Here is a 16329-nt window from a genome sequence, read left to right as displayed (position 1 = left end):
ATCTCTTTAGCAGCTGAGCATCAGATAACAGCACAGATAGGGGCCATGCGCATGCTGAGAAAGGAGTAGCGGCGCCAGGCAATGACATCATGAGCCATGACTCATTATCTGCGACTTACCCAACCTTTCACATAGCCGGTCAGTGCGCTTCCAAGGATATATATATATATATATATTCGCTTGGATTACTTTTGAGGCATTTTTCCTAAACTAAAACCTCAGTTTTCAGGTTTTATTGTAGTGTTGGCACTTTTGGGTTGCAGTTTGGGCACTCGGTCTCTGAAAGGTTCACCATCACTGCTCTAGAAGATGGCCTGCTTGTTGGAGCCACACTATATTTTAAGAATATAATGTTTTTTGTCATCTCCTGCTCCATTCAGAATTTAAGTTAACTAGCTGCACACCATCTACTATTTGTTTATTTTGCTCCAGGGCAAGCCCACAGCAATAAATATAGTGTAAAATAATATTTCTTTCCATTGTTATGTTGTTTATGATGGCTGCCACACCCAAAACCACTGGGGAGGAAATCTAAACAAGTTCTTGCCTCATCCCTTCCCTGCTCTCTCTCTGTCATCATACTCAATTTATCAATTCACAGTCAGGCAAGACAAAGCTAGTTTTGTCTGACTAGACAAAGTTTGTCTGACTAGACCTTTCCCCCTTTGTAGGGTTAAATGAGGGGTGGACATTGGAAGTAACTCCTGGATTTGAGTGAAATCTATTTTTTTGGAGAGGAGAATTTTAACTCCTTAAGCTGATATATCACCTGCATCCTTATCCAAACAGAGATAGCTTAAGCTCTTTCTCCCATGCTCTGGTAGCATTGCATCTGGATTACTGTAATATGTGAATCTGCCTTTGAAAATGATCTGCAATTTTCAGCTGGTCCAAACCAGAGCATCAAGGCTGGTCAATACAATCATATTATGCCAGTACTTTCCCTTCTGGGCTGGCGGCCAGTTCATTTCCAGGCCTGATTTAAAGCACCTGTGTTAAATATTCAGTTTGGGTCCAGATTACCTGTCCAGGCCCTAGGACTCTCTGCTGCAGGCCCTTCTGGGGAACCCTTAAAAAAGGAGTGAAGTGGGTGGCTACTAAGAAGTGGCACTCCAATTCCATAATGAACTTTGAGAGAGGTTTACCTGGTGCCTAAATTGTGCATTTTCTGGTGCCTGGTAAGAATAGTTTCTTATTTTGATCTTTCAGTTTCTGTTTTAAATCTGTTGCTTTATTTCAACTCTTGCATTGGTACAGATTGTATTTTTTTACTGTAGTATTAAACTTTTAAACTTTCATGTAGTATCTTATGGTTTTAATTCCTGTGAACCACCCAAAGAGGTTTGGCCAGTGGGTGGTATAGAAATGTGATATATAAATTTTTTAAAATACAGTTCAAGTTTTTTTCTTTAAAGAATTTTTGCCACCACATCAAAGTGTTCCAGTCAGTTTTGCCAGTATAAAATATGAGCAAATCAATGGCACAAAGTAAAACATATTGGAAAAATAAATCCTAATCACAAATACACTGATGGGGCTAAATTTGCTGTGAGTATCCAGACAAAAGAAACTGGCTACAAGATACCTGGAAAATACCAAATGATTATGGTGAGGCAACACAAATCACAAATTCAGTGTTACAATGTGGAGAAAAGCATAATGTTGATTATATTGTTCTAACATAAGCACAATACTAATAGCATTTGTGGGCATCATGTTTTCTCAGGGGAATTCTATCATGCCAGCAAACACTACTGGTGTTATACTAGAAGTCACCTATACTAGTGCAATATAAGTTATTTTTCCTGTTAATCACATTACCAGTGTTTTATCAGTGCCCCACTGTGGCAACCATTTTAAGCATGATCAAGCCCCACCTATGGCAGCCATGTGAACTCCATGACATGGTCTAAAAACTCCCAAATACAGTTTAGGGACCATGTTCTCTCTCTCTCTCTCTCTCTCTCTCTCTCTCTCTCTCTCTCTCTCTGTATGTCCCAAAGATGCCTTACCCATCTCCCAATGTCTTCTCCCTTTCTTCTTTCACATTTAACTTGCACCCTATACGTCACTGCCATTTATTTTCATCCTGACCTCTTGCTGCCTTTAGATTCACATCCTAATACAACAACTTTCCTTGCTTTCTCCCTTCCTCTTAGTCCCAGTTTTATAAATATGTAGTCCTGATCTGACTGACCAGCTACTGCCATATCTTTCTATTCAGTGCATGGTGTAGCCATGGGACAGGGTGGTTGAACAACAAGGCACTGGTACTGCACAGTCTATAGTGCCAAGACCCACCTAAAAGCTGAGTGAGACCTGCTGGTGGGACCCAAGCTGCATGGTAAGCAGCACCCTTTAAGCTTTTGGCATTATTCTGTTTCATGGTTCAGATTTAATAGAAGGGAAATGTCTGATCACTAGAAGCCACTGTGATGGTTAAATGAAAGAAGCTAATTACCAGGCTTTCTTGCAGGAAGGAAAACTGAGGGGGCCCTGGAAGTAAGGGTCACAAGGATAAAACATAAGGATGTGCATTCCTAAATTCCAGTGGCATCTTTGTTTAGTCACTTCCAGCTGTCTATGATTAACCCTTTCATGCACAAATCTACTTCTCTGCTTGCTTGGTTTGGCTGAATTGCTTGGTTACCCTCAATTATACCAGACTCTTATACTACGAATTATAACTGGATCACAGATCTTTCAAAATGTTGCTAAAAGGCAGATGTCCAGTGGAACTATATACTTTTTCTTTTCTATTGGGACAAATAGCAGTTTAGGACATTAAGCTTATTTGGAAGATTGTCATCAGGAAAGCAAAAGAAGGGGATGGCAGAGAACGAGGTGGCTAGATGGAGTCACTGAAGCAGTCAGTGTGAGCTTAAGTGGACTGCAGGGGATGGTGGAGGACAGGAAGGCCTGGAGAAATGTTGTCCATGGGATCATGATGGGTCAGATGCGACTTCACAACTAACAACAACAACATCAGGAAAAGGAATATCCCCCCTCCCCTCCCCTCCCCTCCCAACTAGTGCTTTACTCCTCACACAAAACACCCTTCACAGATTTCATTTCTTTTTCATCCAAACTGTAGAGACATAAGATCTCCATTGTCTTATCTAGTTTTAGCCTTACCTGGACTTACCCAACTTGTTGAATTTGGAAACTCTCTATTCAATGTATATTTGTTCAGAACAATATAAAACCCCTTCTTAAGAACTCTAAACTATGTTACATAGGGAAGTTAAAAAACTGTATCTTAGTTAATTATATTTGAACATTTGGAAGGAATTAATACAGTTTCTTGTTCATTTGGAAAAAAAATCTTAAATGAAATAACATTGGTTGTGAACATGCTGGGTTTTCTCCTGAAAGGCTGGTGATAAGAGGAGTATTTAATAGCCTTTAATCTGTGATTAAAACAAAGCTTGGGCTTGTGTTGTATAATGCTGAAAAGTTTATGCTGGGAATGTAGAAATCAAGGATGCTCTTTTACCACTTAAATGTTAAATTCTTCTCCTGTGGCCATGTTTGTTTATATGTTTTCCATTTCCATGTTTGTTTTTCAAGAATCAGAACCTGCATTTTTCCTGTTTTTGTGATGGTTATGAATTTTGTCTTTCTTTGGGTACATTTTGGTATTTTATTTTTAAATATATGGTGAACATTTGATTTTTATAACATGCAGTTCAGAAAACACCAACCTTTTTTAATGTATATAGAAAGATCATTAGCAGAACCCCTAATTCCAGCCCATTATCCATATGATGGGCTGCGAACTTACTATGTTACTCATGTTTACTCGTCCCATTGATATTAAAGAGTTTAATGGTGATTTGACTTCTTCTGGATCCAGCTCAGTATGTATTAATTTTCAAAAAAATGCTGATATTTGCATAGTGAAACCTATATAACACACACCCAGATTCTGGAGTTTGCCAGTACTGTTTAATATAAAAACATACATACATTGAGCATATTGTACTTTGGACAATTAAGAGGCTTCCAAACTTGTACTTAATTTTGCATCTGAAAAGATACACAGTTAAATTTGAAGATAGTGATCCCAGAAATGTACAGTCATCTTTTGATATGCTTACTACTAATTAAAGCCAGTTATAGAGATGTATATAAAATGCATTTGGATGACTTTTTAAAAAGACAATTTCTAAACATGTTTTTCTAGTTGTGGTCAGCTGATGTTCCCTTGCTCCCAAATGTAATTCTAGATATCCTAAACAGTAAACCTTCATATCCCTCTACACTGTATTTGACAACATTGTTAAAACCCAAATGTACTTGAAAGTGTAGACGAATATGCATTGCAGTTTTTAAAAATATTGAATTAATGTAGTACGTTTGTTGTATTAAGAGCAGTGCTAACTCCTGTTCATTTACAGATGCCTGTTCCTTCCTAGGTCACAATCCATTAAGTGTTTTCTTACAGATACTAAAATGAATGGGAATAATTTGGGAATATTGCCTGCTGAAATATGACCAACAAAGGTGATCATCTGAACAAGGAGAGGTGAATTTCTCCTCTAGAAATTAGACATTGAATTCCAGAAATGGTAGCATCCAGGAATACAATAGTGATGTATATTGTGTGCATCAATGTTTTCCTAATCCATGATAGAATAATCTGGGAAGACGTATTTGGAAAAGAAAATGTTTATATATTAAGAGGGTTTGTTGACCAAAACACTACCAAAAGCAACATTTTTTCTATTGCTTATGCTATATGTAAGGTACATTAATACCTACACTTAGGCTTTAAACATGTAGAAGTATTTAGACTGATGGATTTTGATTAAGGTTTCAACTGATCCTTTTCACTGAAAGTTTTATTCAATTATATTCTTATGGCCAAGAATTATATTGAAAGTTTCATCTACTTTCACTCCAAGTACTTTCCTTGTGTTGATGTAAAGAACATTATTTATATAATTTCTAGTTATGAATAGCTTGACAAATATTTACCCCAAATTACATGCACAGTGGATCAGTTAAATCTATTGCGCTCAGCTAATTGAGAGATACCACAGGCATATACCACATGCTGGCAATGCAAGTAAAACAAGTAAATTCAGAAATTTTGTCTTGAAATGATCCATATGGTCTTTTACATACATAATGATATCCACTCTGCAGATAAGTCTCCAGTATTTTGGCTTTAATAGTTAGCAACATTTTTATCAGGCAACAGGTATTTATAACGGAAACACATCTGTGCATCTATTTGTAATTTCCAAGTTGTATTACAGATCGTTCATAGATACATCGGAAAGAGGATGGCTGGATTTCCCAGTACTGCACAGGATTACTAAACAGGCTTACTCCTGAGTAAGAAGCCTTTTTGGTGTTGTATCCAGGAGGACAGAAATCGTTGGGCCCAACAGCAGCAATGTTGTTGTTGTGAAGGTAGACAACCTGAAAGTTACAAAGATTGTAGTGGTGAGACAATCAAGTTCTCGTGTTGAAGTAAATTAGCCAGGAAGTAGAGGTACAGCTAATTAGTACATTGATTTCCACATATTTGAGCTAAGACATATTCAAACTGTTCTTCCTCTCACTGCAACCAGAGTCATTAATATACTTTTCCCACAGGGAATCAGCCACCTCAACAAAAAACATAATTTCCTGTTTTATGATGTCCTCTCCTGTCACTTCAGTATATTTATAGTAATTTCTCTGAAGCTACAGGAAAACCAAGAAACAGGACTTGCTTTCATTTTCCATTAACTTCCTGAATCAAGTACTTTATAGATTTCCCAAGTATGCATATTCCCTGTCAAGTATCTTTTATCTGGGTAGTTTAAACACTGAAGAAATGGAGTGTACATTGCTCTTCATATACGGAGGAAAAATTCTGAAAAGTGAGAGTCTCATTTATGAAAAATCAGCAAAATTGTGTAGCAAATCAGGATATATGAAGGGTGATTGACATGCATGCAGAGGAGGAGAAATGTAGTCTGTTCCCTGCTTTTCATGCATGCAGCCCTTGTAGATAAGCAATCCATAGATTATTTGCATGGCTAGGCATTCAACCCAATCACTTCACTAGCATCAATGCTTTCTGCTAAACATATGGAGCATTTGCTGACAGCAAGAATAATGGGGGCAGTGCGTTTTCCTGTGGTGTTCTTCATGGGTTCAAGCAAAAGCCTGTAGAGATTATTTTTACAACACAAACTAAAATACTCTGTAATACACATATAACAATATCAATATGTAAGCATTGTCTGTTTAAGATCATAAAAAGAAACAATTTTGTAAGTGTAATTAATCTTGTAATTACAAGACTATACTGTATCTAGAATTTATTTATTACATTTATAATTTCTTTATTAAATGATGGAAGTCAAGGCAGTGTATGCTGGGTTCCTAGGGAATCTTCTATCCAGCTACTTAACTTCAGCAAGGCCGTTTTTCAACTGTGCTCAGACTATCGCTTTCGATACCATATATGCCATTATTTAATATAATTAAAAGGGAAATTATTCAATATGAAGTATGCATTTCCCGTTAGTTACTGAATTCAGTTTATTATTTATTGAACATTCAATTTATTGTTACATTCCTAAAATCTTTGTCAAGCTAGATGCATTTTACAGTAGTGGTTATTGTCCAGGAGTTAAACAACACATCTAATTATTGTATAGCTGAGTCCTATGGCGTGCATTACCTGTATGTACTTGTGTTCTCCCAGTCCAGGAGGTACTTTGGAAAGTTCATTGCTATTTAAATGAAGTTCTCTCAAATGTGGCACATTGGCTAAGGAGCCATTATCCACACTAACAATGTTATTGTCACTGAGACCAAGCCTAGAAGGAAAATATACATATATATTATGCAGGCTGTAGTGAAATAACTGTTCTCACAGGTAACAGTTTATTCCTGTATTTTCATTTTTAACACCTTGTAATTGAATCCTTTGTTTGTTTTCTTGATTAGCTGATTGTAATCAGAAATTATCTGATTTGCATGAACTCTCTGTACAGTATGTATTCTGTGGTCATATCACAAGATGCAAGACCCAAAAACACATATTTTAATCCTAGTTCATTCCACAATAGCCCTTCTATATGCCTAGATTTGGCCTATGTAGATTTGTTTTGGAACTGATTTCCGATAATATATTACCGGCAACTAATGAAATCGGATTGTGTCAGAATGAAAGATGCCTGATAACGTGTGAAAGGCAAATGGAATGGATTGAACAAAATCTGTCCATCCCTAACTGCAGGTATATGAATCTGCATGCTGTACATAATGCCAGTATCACCCAACTAGCCTGGGTAGCTTTAAAAACAAAAAGCCACTCAGCAGCTCTGTTCCCAACCATATCAGCGATCCAGACATTATCAGGGACTGCTGCCATACTCTTTTGTTGGTGCTTCAGGAGCTTGTGGCCAGCAGCTGTGCCCCTGACTCTGATTGTCTCAGCAAGTGTGTTGGAACTTCCAAATCAATAATCAAGGTGGCCAGAGCTTAATTATTTCATATCTATGTAGTATAGCTTTTCCGTTTCCTGGCTGCCTAAAGTGGCACCCAAAAAAGTGACCAAGCAAGAATAATAAAAATTCCCACAAAGAATTGATTAAAAATAAATTCTAAAAAGAAAACTGAGGAATACTTTTTAATGGCCAAACATCACTCAGAACATTAAAAATAAACATGGAACTGCCTAGTAAGAATGTTAGCATGTGCATTTTTTTAAGACTACCAATAGCATCCTAAAAGACTTTTTTCCTTCTACAGGTTAATATGACCTTCTGATATTTTCAGTGATGCCGCAATAATGAGTTATGCACAAGGCAATTATACCAAATTTGGAAGTGCTATTTGAACTTGGCATATCTCCATATGCACATTTTTCAAGGTAGAATTCAAGGTCGAGGAATAGAACTGTCCAAATTTCAAAGGACTCATTGCCACATCATTCTTAGCGTTCTAAAATAGGACTCATTCCTAACAAAATAGTTTCCTGTTAAACACCAGTATTTTTATTATGTGTCCTATTTTCTTGGCTGCACTACACAAAGCAAGATTTGCCTTAGACACTGAAAGAAAATAAGAGATGATTGCAAGGAAGAAAAGACTATTGAAAGACCACTATAGGAACACTATAGGAACAAAGAGATAATTTGCTATCGTCATGCAATAGTGGCTCATCTTGCTTTTGGCAACATATGGCTGTTATAGTTTGGATGCCACATTATTTTTAAAATTAGACTTTAGCACCAGATGAGATTTTCAGATATCTGTACATCTTGCTGCAGCTAGAGGGACCTGTTCATCCAGAGTATTAATATAAAGAAAGGGTGTGGAGGGCTGCTCTGTGTAGATAGGCATAAAATAATATACCTATTTGTGGAAATTTAGAGAACCCAGTAAGGGAAAATAAATTTATCTGAACTAATTCTGTACAGCCTTGTTTTTGTGTTGGAATCCATACAATACCAGAACATATATACCCCAGTATCAACATAGACTGTGGCTGGAAACATGTAGAGTAATCTAAATTAATACTTAAAACAATAGATTAATCCTGTGGAATTAGCCCATTTTGTAAAGGGCTATTAATCATAAAAGATAAATGCTTCAAAGCCAGAAAACCAGTGAATGTGGTTCAAGAAATTTCTGCTGTCTTTGGCAAGTTTGGTATGGTTGCAAGTTTAGTATGGTCTATACTATTATTTTTCTTGCCAAAAAGTTAGGAACAATCCCTCTCCAAAGACCCCAAAACATGTTACAGAATGAGTTGTGCCTACTAAGGAATCTGTGAGCTACCTATTTTACTTAATACCAGAAACGCATATTAGACTATGATTACTTAGCCAAATTGGGGAGTCCGCTAAGACTATCTGCATCAACTTTGTTGATTTTGTTGCCGTCAAGATGAAGTTCTGTCAGGGATGTGGGAAGACCTACAATAAAAGATGACCCAGACATTTCTTTTAATCAAACAGAACAGTTGCTCCTTCTGTTTACCATTGGTAAAATTCTTGGGGCTAGCGGTTCTTGGCTTAACCTATGGCACAACCAACAACTATTATCTTTACCCTTCTTATAGTCTGCACTTCTCAGAAGTTACCTTTGTTCTTGTACCACTCAGCAGCAACTTGATATATCAGCCCTGGTCTAATCTGCACCTTTCTCATGAGTAAAGAGTACCTTTTAGTTCCTTTCCTAGCCTTCTCACAACAAAATCATGTGCAAAGAACTTTCAACTGGAACTCAATGGCCTTCCCCATTGTAAACATAGTGCTACTAAGAATTATATTAAGGGAGAAATCTTATAGCTGCCTACATGGGAATAAGCCCTCTGGGGAACTTACTTCGATTAGTCATGTATAAGATTACATGGTGTACCTTAACTATTATATATAGGATGGTTCCTGTAGGCCTGTGCAACAGTTAAGAAATAATTTGTAACAGTGTATATGAAGTTGGCTTATCTTATTGGTCAGTCTAAACCAGCATTTTTTCTTTCTACTGGTAGAAGGTTTCCAAGGTTTCACATGAACAAAAGGATGTGAGGCTAAAAGCCCCCTAAAAGCCCCCTTCCACTATTGTTCCTTAGCAACAGTTATTCAGACACATGCTTTCTTTGATCATGGAAGTGTATCAGAACCAAGACATATCTTCCATGACTATATCAGAGCTTGTGGTCTTAATTTGCACCCTGCTTCTTCCCTTTTAACTGGAAATGCTGAGGACTGAGCTCGGAACCTTTTCTATTTCCTCTTTGATTGAGCCCTGACTCATGTGGTCTATGCCTCATAGTGATAAATAACAATGTACAATTTTGTAAGGAACCCTGAAAACCAAATTGTGTTTTTTAATATCACCCTTGCATGCCAGACTTAGAATGAAATATGCACATTATGAATGACCAAATTGCGATGGGTAAGACTGAGGGCGACTATACTGTGAGAATCCATGCGCACACAGCCTTCCTGCTGCATATGCTCCTCCTGTGATTTCCCGGTTAGTGGGAGCTGGACAATGCCATTGCAAGTGACTTTTGCCATATCTGTTACACCTCAAGCGAGTTTTTGACAGGGTTCCATGAGGACTGGGTTGAGTTTTGAAGGGACATATGCAGCCATAAATACATATCTCCCTTTGAAAACAAAATATGTGTGGATTCCTGTTTAAATAGAACAAAACCATCCCATTTTAAAGAAGCTGGAGTTCAACAGTGAACTGTCAAAACTGACAGCTTCCATAAAAAGAGAATGACTCAGAGTTTTCCGTATCCCCATGTACCTAGAATCTCAGAAAAGGGTGGAAAAGTAAGAAGACTCTCAGGGCAGCCAGATCAAACTTTACCTTGAAGATCTTGCCATGAAAGGAGGGACTGACCACTCCTTTCTCATGAGCAAAGATCACTTGTGGTTTTGGTGTCTCTTGACAGCTTGACTTGTGGCAGCTATTCAGAAGAATCATAGGAAAATAAATAAATGTCTCGGTAGCCACTCAGGCAGTGCTTGTGTAGGGTTTCTGCTGCACTTTGACAGCAAACACACAACTGGACATTGCCCAGGCAAACCGTGCCACTTTAACCTGCAAAAATGCTCACTTTGACAAGTCTGATTTAAAAAATAGAATAAAATAAAACTTTGATCATGGAGGTGGGTTATAGTCACCATGAAAAACATGAAAATGACACTTTTCATTCCAAATGGAGTTGTCATCTACAATGTGTTCTTGTATCATACAAAGCCAGTCATTATATTAGTATTCACTGCTTCCTTACAGGAAAGTCTAGCTCCATAACTGTGAATGGTAAATGTACATTTGATATCACATAGGTATTTTCCATATAAACTTGAATGCAGTTGTTTCCACATTCTAAAAATAAAGTGAGAATTCTATATACAAAGACTGCCACGTATGAAGATAATCTACACTCAGTATTCTCTCCTTCTGTTATTATTTAAAACTTACTAGATTGTATAAGAGTGTGAGAATGATATTGTATGATGTGTTAGATAATTTAAAATCTCATATATACATAGACATAAACATATGAACGTTTATGAGAATACTTTAGCAACATTGCAGATAGTCTTCTAAGCAATGTCCTTACCTTTAGGGATGCTAGTTATATTGGTATCTGAAATACGGATGTAGGAGAGTCTCTTCATCCCCTGAAAGGCTCCATTTTCTATACCTGAGCTTTTTAATGGGTTGGTGCCAAGTTCTACACACAAAGAAAAATTAGTATTGTGGTAATTCTGGAAAGATTCTTTCGCATGAATCATGTAACAGGCCATGTATAGAAGTCCACGGGAATTTTATTTTGCTTAAGTCTATTCCTTTTTTTGAAGCATGTTGTGAAATGTCATTCCATTAACAATATGCTTTTCAAAATATGCCTTTAACAGCATATTTGAGAAGTGAAGTGAATTCTGGGGACTTTACTTACTGCAACTCTCCCTCTGATTTCTTCACATTTTAACGCACCCCACATTATACCTCATCAGTGTTATCAGCAAAAAAGGGGGCGTGGTTATCTGATCAACAGTTGCAAAACCATGCAGGGGCTCATCAGTTTAAATAACACTTCACTGACCTATGCATGAACCAAAGTACAGATGCGCACAATTATATTTCCTTGCCTTTTCTTGCTGATACACCCAGAGCTGCATCATCTCTTGATGTAAATCTCAACAATCCAGTTAGGAAGCTATTCCATACTCTGGATTCCCAAGACATTTTACATTTTACCATCTTTTGTCTAACAAGCTGTTATCACAAAACTGATTTGTGGGCAATGATACATACCAACAACAATCATATTGACCAGTCCACTGAAGACAACTTTCCTTAGTTTGCTGATTTCATTTTCATGCGCCCGTAACTCCTGCAAGCTTTTGGGCATGTTTTCTGGCAGTTCCTTCAGGTTGTTTTTGGAAAGGTAAAGTCTCTCCAGTTTCTTGAGTGGAGCAAAAGCTCCAGGGCTGATCTTGCTGATTTTGTTATTAACAAGGATCAGTGCCTGTAAAGTAGGAAACAAGACAATAGAATTCAAATGTGGGTACTGCATTAATGATTCATACGGACATACCATCCAGAAAAGATGCATCCATTAGAGCAGTGCTGGCGAACCTATGGCATGTGGGGCACAGCGGGCAGGCAGAACCCTTTCTGTCGACTTGTGAGCCCAGGCGCCCCAGCATCACCCCAGAAGCCGAAAATAAGATAACAGCATACATAGGGGCCATGTGCACGCTCAGAAAGGAGTAGCGGCACCAGGCAATGATGTCACAAGCCATGACTCATTAGGCGCAACTTATCCAAGTTTTCGCATGGCGGTCAGTGCGCTGCCAAGGATATATAATGTATATATTTGCTTGGACTGGCTGTGAGTTGTTTTTTCTGAACTCAAACCTCAGCTTTCAGGTTTTATTGTCGTGTTGGCACTTTGCAATAAATAAGTGGGTAAATAAGAAATGTTGAGCTGTGCAGAAAAAGCTACTCAAGGAAGGCTTTTTCAAAATCACCCTCTTTTCAATGGACCTTCCGCCCTATATTAGGGTTAGGGGTGTGCACCAGGGTAGGGTTAGGGTTAGAAAAACGAGGTGTCCTGGCATGATTTTGATGGTTGGAATGTGTTTAGAATGGGAAGAAATGTTGAGCTGTGCAGAAAAACCTACTCAAGGAAGGTAGGTTTTAGGGGCTTTAATGTACTCTCCATGTATGGTCCTGGTTGAAATTTCCCTTCTCAGCCCTGCTGTTCACACTGGGTGGTAACTTCACGGAAGAGTCACAATATACTGAAAACAATATACAAAACATACTGAAAATATATGTATACACAATTTACATATCAGGCGTAAAATACCTGTAAAGGACCACCCTATTGACTCATTCTGTAGAACTCAAGGAGAACCACTGAAAACCGAGCAACTTTCTGTATAACCTGTAGATGCTCATGACTGGTTATATTTCTTGGTGTGGAATCTGAATGTGAAAATATCTTGAGAACAGCTGATAAACAGATTTGTATAGCATATGCAGGACTAATTGCTTTTTTGAAAATTCATGAAATAAAGCACTTTAGTTCTTTAGAAAGGCTCTGTACATTCCATCACCATTATAACTATTCAGCTTACAGACATTCATAATTATTACTTAGTGTGTCTCTACTGGGAAAGTTAGCGTGATCCATGAAAGATCAAAATGAGCTAAGATTGTTATGAATCAGACCTACACAGACTGACCCCTTGGAAATGCAAATTTCATGGACTTGTAGACTGCTTTTTAAACTTTTCTTTGAGGGGACAAAGGGGAACAGGCAATGAGGCAAAAGATGTCTGACAGTCCACAAGAGACAGAATGGATTCAGCAAAATCCAAGCATCCTTCGTCTCTGATGCTTCCCACCCAGAGGAGATTGCAAAGAAATTCATAGTGACCCAGAAAATTCTTGTCAAAGCCATTTAGAATAGTGGTGCTTTGGTACTAATGATACCAAGTGCACTTGGGCATAATTCCCTATTATTCAATGGCTTTATCTTATATAATCTTCAAACAGTCTCAGACTACACATTATTTTCAATGCATGATCACATTGATCATGCCTTGTTTCAAAATATACTTAAGAGGAGTTTCCTAACATCTGGACTCTAGCACACCTTTGTCCATATGCCACAATCTCTCTCTCTCACACACACACACAAACACACTGATTATCTGCTGTGTGAAAGAATCTGCCACCACCATCCTTTCATGCATCTACAGTCCTAATCCTGATTTGATCCCTTCTGCAGCTATTCAAGAACTCACACCAGACACATTAAACATATTTAATATAACTTGTAGCTTGGCTCTTAGTCTAGAGCAGAATCACATGGTCCATCTGCAGCAATGCCAGCTCCCTACAGGCAGTGTAGTAAAAGATCTGGTTCCTGAATGGCCCATCCTTTTCTAGCTGCTTTGTTCACAGCTGCATCTTCTCCATGATTCTCTGGTTTCCTTTCCCATCAGCCCAGGCATTCATGCATAGTTCCCAGCCAGGGCTATGTTGCAACAAGGACTCAGCTCAGGAAACAGAACCCTCACCGCACTCTCTCTTCTGTCTCTCCGTTCCACTTCTCCCCACACGTTCCCCTCAAGCTAGACAACTGTAACACAGCTGAGTGTCTCCTAAAATAAATACTCATGAAACAAGTCGAGAGCAAACCGTGTCATGATTATTCTGTTCTCCCTCTGTGGCTGAGGAAGGGAGTTTGGGGTGGCAGCCATTCATCCTGGATGAGGCAAAGAAGCCTTGCTGAGATGAGGAAAGCTAGAGTACAAGCAACCAGAGGGCTGGCACGTCCATTTTAGTCAGAGGGCGGCAGCCACCTCAGGCAGAAGAGTTGGGGTATCATGAAAAGGCTGAAAATTATTGGTTCGATACTTTGTTATTATTGCCTGTGGGATTTTCTGCTTCAAATGCCAAAATATTTTGACAGGATTTGCATACTATGATGGAATAGGGCTTGAACCTGCAACCTGGACCCAATCCTTATCTACCGGCAGCCACCATGTGAGCCCGCTGGGCTGTGTGGACTTGCCTCCTTTCTTCCCATCTACCTGTTTATTTATCAGACTCATTAAACATGAGATTAAATATATTCAATGTTTGAAAAGTTGTTTGAGATGTTGGGGAAGCAATGATTTTTTCAGATGTAAAGTACCTTTATTTATTATTTTAATCGCAGAAACACAGCTGTAGAGCATTTTTGCTCACTGCATGCATCATCTCACTTGCAGGGATGGAAAAACAGATGGCTCATCTCTCCGTGTTTTGATTTCTAGCCATTGTAAATCCTTTCATAATTAAACTTATGCCAGCTATCTCTAAAACTATTTTTTATTCCTGCAACTGAACATTTATGGAGATCAGAAAATATATAAACAGCTGCAGGGAGGGAAAGTATGGAGAGGAAGCATGAAGAAAAAGGAGAAAGGAGAAACTATCATTCTGAACAGCTTACGTGTTGTGTATTTTCTCCCCAGTGTATTTGATTTCCTGTTCATCATCGGTAAAACAGGAGGTATGGTTTGCAGATGGCTCCACTGTGTATATGATAGATGCGTATGGTTTCAGTTTTGTATATGAGCCAGCAGTGGCCAGATTTTTGAGAGGTCATTTGCAGTTCAGCAGTACTAGCAAGAAGTCTCTCCCGAAACATTTTATGTTTATTTAGAAGCAGTGGGCATTCTGTTCATTCTTCAGACTCAGAGCTATGAGAACTGCCACTAACAGATGCATGCGAATTCCAGTTTCTGGATGTTACTGACATTGCCCTAATATCTTTGAAAGCTTAAGGCAAACAAAGGCCTCCAGAAAGCAATCTCACCTGCACCCTCCCTATTTCCTTCCACACTAACCTTGCCTTGCATGCTTAGTTGACAGGTTGACAAGTCACTCATCCATAGAACCAAACGACAGCCCCACTCTGCTGCTGTCCATAGAACTAGAAGCAACAGCGGCACCCACAGTAGTGATTAGATGAGGGAGCGATGCTACCTTTCCCCCTTCTATTATCCTCTACTTCCAGTTTAGGTGAAAAGCATGAAACAGAAGGCGCTACAAAAAGACTCATGCCAACAAGATGACATGTGCAAAGCAAAGGTTGAAGATTCTGGCAACCATACAAGGAAATCCCATCTCTAGAAGCCACCTAGAAGCAGTAGGAAACATGTGATTATGGGCTAGGCATGAGTGCTAGTAGACAAGCCATTGTGAAGATATCGTATCTTCTCTTCCTAAGCAGATATTCTGTGATAATAAGACAATGTTTTGAGAAGACACAGGGGAGATTGTGAGTAGAAAATAATGCATCTAGTTCCCCCCCATCAAAACTTCATGAATGAGGCAGCATGGTAATGAAATGCAAGCCTTCTCTGGAAGCACTAGCATATATTTCCTTCTGTGCTTCCTTTTCAGCCTAAGGGATATAGGTTGTGCTGCAGTAGTGGTGGAGAACCTCTTTCAGTCCAAGGACCAATATCATTTTCACTTAAGGTCTTAGAAGCCACATTCCAGTGGTGAGTAGAGCTGAAGGCAAAGAGGTATGTCAACAACACCAGTAGATTAAAGCCATGGCTGCTAATAACTAAGAGGCATGTTATCCTTTCAGAATGGCATGGCAAAACTGCATAGAAATTGCCAAATGAACAGTGGTCAGGAGAAGGGTAAGGCCTCAGGAAAGGGATGGACTTGGCCCTTGGGCTTTTGATTCCATACCCCTTGCTAAAGAATGCAGGGACAGTTAACATAATATGTAGTTCTCTATGTATGAGTTGGGAAAAGATTTCCAATTTT

General features: G+C 38.6%; 1 protein-coding gene across 1 annotated transcript in view; it reads right to left on the bottom strand.

Annotated features, from left to right (window-relative positions):
* Nucleotides 1-3929: 3929 nt before the first annotated feature.
* DCN (decorin) overlaps nucleotides 3930-16329 on the bottom strand; it is a 37065-nt gene continuing 24665 nt past the window's right edge. The window contains exons 4-8 of the mRNA XM_044455765.1: nucleotides 11797-12010; nucleotides 11099-11212; nucleotides 8837-8930; nucleotides 6686-6824; nucleotides 3930-5430 (exon numbers count right to left, since the gene is read on the bottom strand). Of these exons, the coding sequence (XP_044311700.1) occupies nucleotides 5236-5430; nucleotides 6686-6824; nucleotides 8837-8930; nucleotides 11099-11212; nucleotides 11797-12010 (756 nt within the window). The 3' untranslated portion in view covers nucleotides 3930-5235. The remainder of the gene's footprint in view (nucleotides 5431-6685; nucleotides 6825-8836; nucleotides 8931-11098; nucleotides 11213-11796; nucleotides 12011-16329) is intronic.

This window comes from Varanus komodoensis, unplaced genomic scaffold (genome assembly GCF_004798865.1).
Source record: "Varanus komodoensis strain SLA01 unplaced genomic scaffold, ASM479886v1 scaffold8, whole genome shotgun sequence".
Taxonomy (NCBI): domain Eukaryota; kingdom Metazoa; phylum Chordata; class Lepidosauria; order Squamata; family Varanidae; genus Varanus; species Varanus komodoensis.
The sequence above is the reverse complement of the archived record's forward strand: the minus strand, read 5'-3'. Positions and strand labels throughout refer to the sequence as shown.